The 3,007-nt window shown below is 33.9% G+C and overlaps 1 protein-coding gene across 1 annotated transcript in view; it reads right to left on the bottom strand.

The window, feature by feature from the left end:
* Nucleotides 1–3,007, bottom strand: part of PIBF1 (progesterone immunomodulatory binding factor 1) — a gene marked incomplete at its 5' end in the record, with an annotated part of 241,996 nt that overhangs the window by 194,510 nt on the left and 44,479 nt on the right. The window contains one exon of the mRNA XM_017889428.1: nt 169–277. Coding sequence (XP_017744917.1) covers nt 169–277 — 109 coding nt within the window. The remainder of the gene's footprint in view (nt 1–168; nt 278–3,007) is intronic.

Raw genomic sequence — 3,007 nt, 5'->3', positions numbered from 1 at the left:
AAAAAAAAAAAAAAAAAAAGTAAAAGTTAAAAAATAAAAAAAGTCTCTTTTTGGGAGGAACTACTACATAACAACAAAAAAAAAGTCTCTGCCTCAAATCTACTCCGGGCTATTTTTTTCACTAATACTATACAATTCAGTATAAGTTGACTCTATTCATAAGCTTACCTCTTTTGATAATTCACTTCGTTCTTTTGTTTGAATTATGTGAGAGGCTTCAAGTATTTCATGTTTTCTCCTAAGCTCAATTACTTCCTGCTCAAGTGCATCACGTTCACTATTAAAAAATTCCAACAGACATGTAAATTTTACATCCCCTTTTACAGTGAACACTTTAAAAGGGTTGACTATGCATGAGGAAGCTGAATAGAGACACTAGCAATGGGGCTTGAGTGTAATTCCATGAACTATAAAGTATCTTCTTTTCAGATTTAGAAGGGACTCTGTTTCAGACCTTGTTCAAATACATAAAAATCAATGTATCACCTTTAAGGAATAAATATATAAACTACATAATAAAACTTACTAACGTACATTTGGTATTTTTTCATTAGTCATCTTTAATCTTATCTTGAGGTCAAAACTTTTAAAGAATGTATACATGGCTCTAGGCTTTCAGTTCAGTTAAGGTAAAAAAACACAACTTATCATTCGGATTGCATAGTAGATACATAGGCAGGCATTATTGTGACTATTTCACTCACAAACTGTTTATGATTACCCAGATTTTAATTTCCATTTTAAGACAAGTTCCCCAAAAAAGTTATACCAAGAATTGGACTAAAACCTACAACAGACATTTTTAAAAATGAGCAGAGAAATCGATTTACTAACTCTTAACTTCTTCCCTGCAGTCAGAAGTAGTGCCTTTGCACTTTATTTCACTGACCCACCTGGTATTTCCAAAGAGAGGGCTGTTAGGAATTGTTTTCCTTTGCATCAGCTTTTCAAAAACATTTAGAATGCCTTTTCTTCCTCTAGTTAACAAAATACTATGTTTATTGAAGAAAAGCTGAGCAAAGCACCAAATAACAATCACATACAAACACAATAAGTAAAGATGACTATCAGCATTTCTATTCTGATACATATTACTACAAGTATTTCGTGCTTTTTTATTTTAGAATGTTTAGATTATTTTAATTTAAAAAATTAAAATTTCATTTTGTGCTTTTACATGCAATTTTTTAAAAAACATTTTTTATACTTTTTTTTTTTTTTTTTAATGAGATGGGGGTCTCACTATTGTCACCCAGGCTGGACTTGAACTACTGCACTCAAGTGATCCTCCTGCCTCAGCCTGCCAGATAGCCAGGACTATAGGTGCATGCCACCATGTGCCTGACTAATTTAATTTTTTTGTTTTTGTTTTTGGAAAGACGGTCTTGCTGTCTTGCCGTGGCTAGTCTTAAAATCCTGGGCTCAAGTGACCCTCCTGCCTGCGCTTCTGAAAGCACTAGGATTATAGACATGACACGCTGTACCCAGCCTGGTTCTTTTTAATACTTTTACTTACCAATCATTAATACTGTTGTATTTGTTTTGTAATATTAACTCAATATTACTTTGTTATATTTCTTCAATTCCTCTCTTGTTAATATATGTGAATATATGCAGCTGTCTAATGGTATATGTAGAGAATGGGTTTCAGACCCACCCCCACAACCTGAATACGCAAATCTGTACATGCTGAAGTCCTGCAGTTGTTGTAGATCCCACCAAACAGTCAGTCCTCTGTATATTCAGGTTTCACATCCCATGAAAATTGTATTTTCAATTGGTGTTACGCTGATAAAAACCTGAATATAAGTGGACCCCGTGTTGGTCAAGGGTCGTGTATCTACATGTGTATACATACCGACACACACATACTCATACATGTGCACTTGTTTCCTTAACTGAGACATTAGGTCCCTTTATCCTTAAATAAATCAGTGTGAATTTACTAAGGTTAAAGATAGTCTCTTATATAATCACAGTATAATTATCATACTCAGGAGACTTAGCCCTAAGACAATATTATTATCTAACATACAATCCATTTTCAAATTTTGTCAACTGTCTCCCAAAATGCCCTTTGTGAAATATTTTTTTCCCTGAGCCAAGGATCTATTACCATAATGGTAATCCAAGGATCTATTAACATAATATTGTAATCTATTACCATGCAGCTAGATGTCATCTGGTTTTAGTCTCCTTTAACCTTTAAGACTTCTTAGTTTTCCTGGTGTTATATGACTTTTTATAGAGCACAGGCTAACTGCATCATAGAATGTTCCTCAATTTTCACTTGTCTGAAGTTTCTTTATTATTAGATTCAGGTTAGGCACTTGGGCAGGAATACTACAGAAATGATTCTCAGATAGAGAAATGCATTCTCAGTGTATTATATGAAGATGTACTGAGGTATGTGATGTCAGCTTATCCCATTATTGGTGATAGTAACCTTGATCACTAGGTTAAGGTAGTATCTGCCAGAGTTTAACTATAAAGGTATCCTTTTGCCCTTTAAAATTAATAATTGTGAAGAGATGCTTTGTGTAAATATCCTATTCCCTAACATACTTTTACTTGATGGTTTTATATTCCAATGATGATTCTGAATCAATATTATTATGCGGCTACAAAATGGTCATTCTTACATGCATATACATTTATTGGTTGGCATTCAACCGTAAAGATCCTCTTTCCCAAAAAGGATATAAATATATTTATTACCACTGAACTGTACACTTAAAAAGTGGTAAAGATGATATATTAAAATAGCAAAGACTTAGAATCAACCCAAATGTCCATCAGTGACAGACTGGATTAAGAAAATGTGGCACATATACACCATGGAATACTATGCAGCCATAAAAAAGGATGAGTTTGCGTCCTTTGTAGGGACATGGATGCAGCTGGAAACCATCATTCTTAGCAAACTATCACAAGAACAGAAAACCAAACACCGCATGTTCTCACTCATAGGTGGGAACTGAACAATGAGATCACTTGGGTTGATTCC

The sequence above is a fragment of the Rhinopithecus bieti genome, unplaced genomic scaffold (assembly GCF_001698545.2).
Source record: "Rhinopithecus bieti isolate Rb0 unplaced genomic scaffold, ASM169854v2 scaffold_17962, whole genome shotgun sequence".
NCBI lineage: Eukaryota > Metazoa > Chordata > Mammalia > Primates > Cercopithecidae > Rhinopithecus > Rhinopithecus bieti.
Note: the sequence above shows the minus strand (reverse complement) of the source record. Positions and strands in the feature narration are given on the sequence as shown.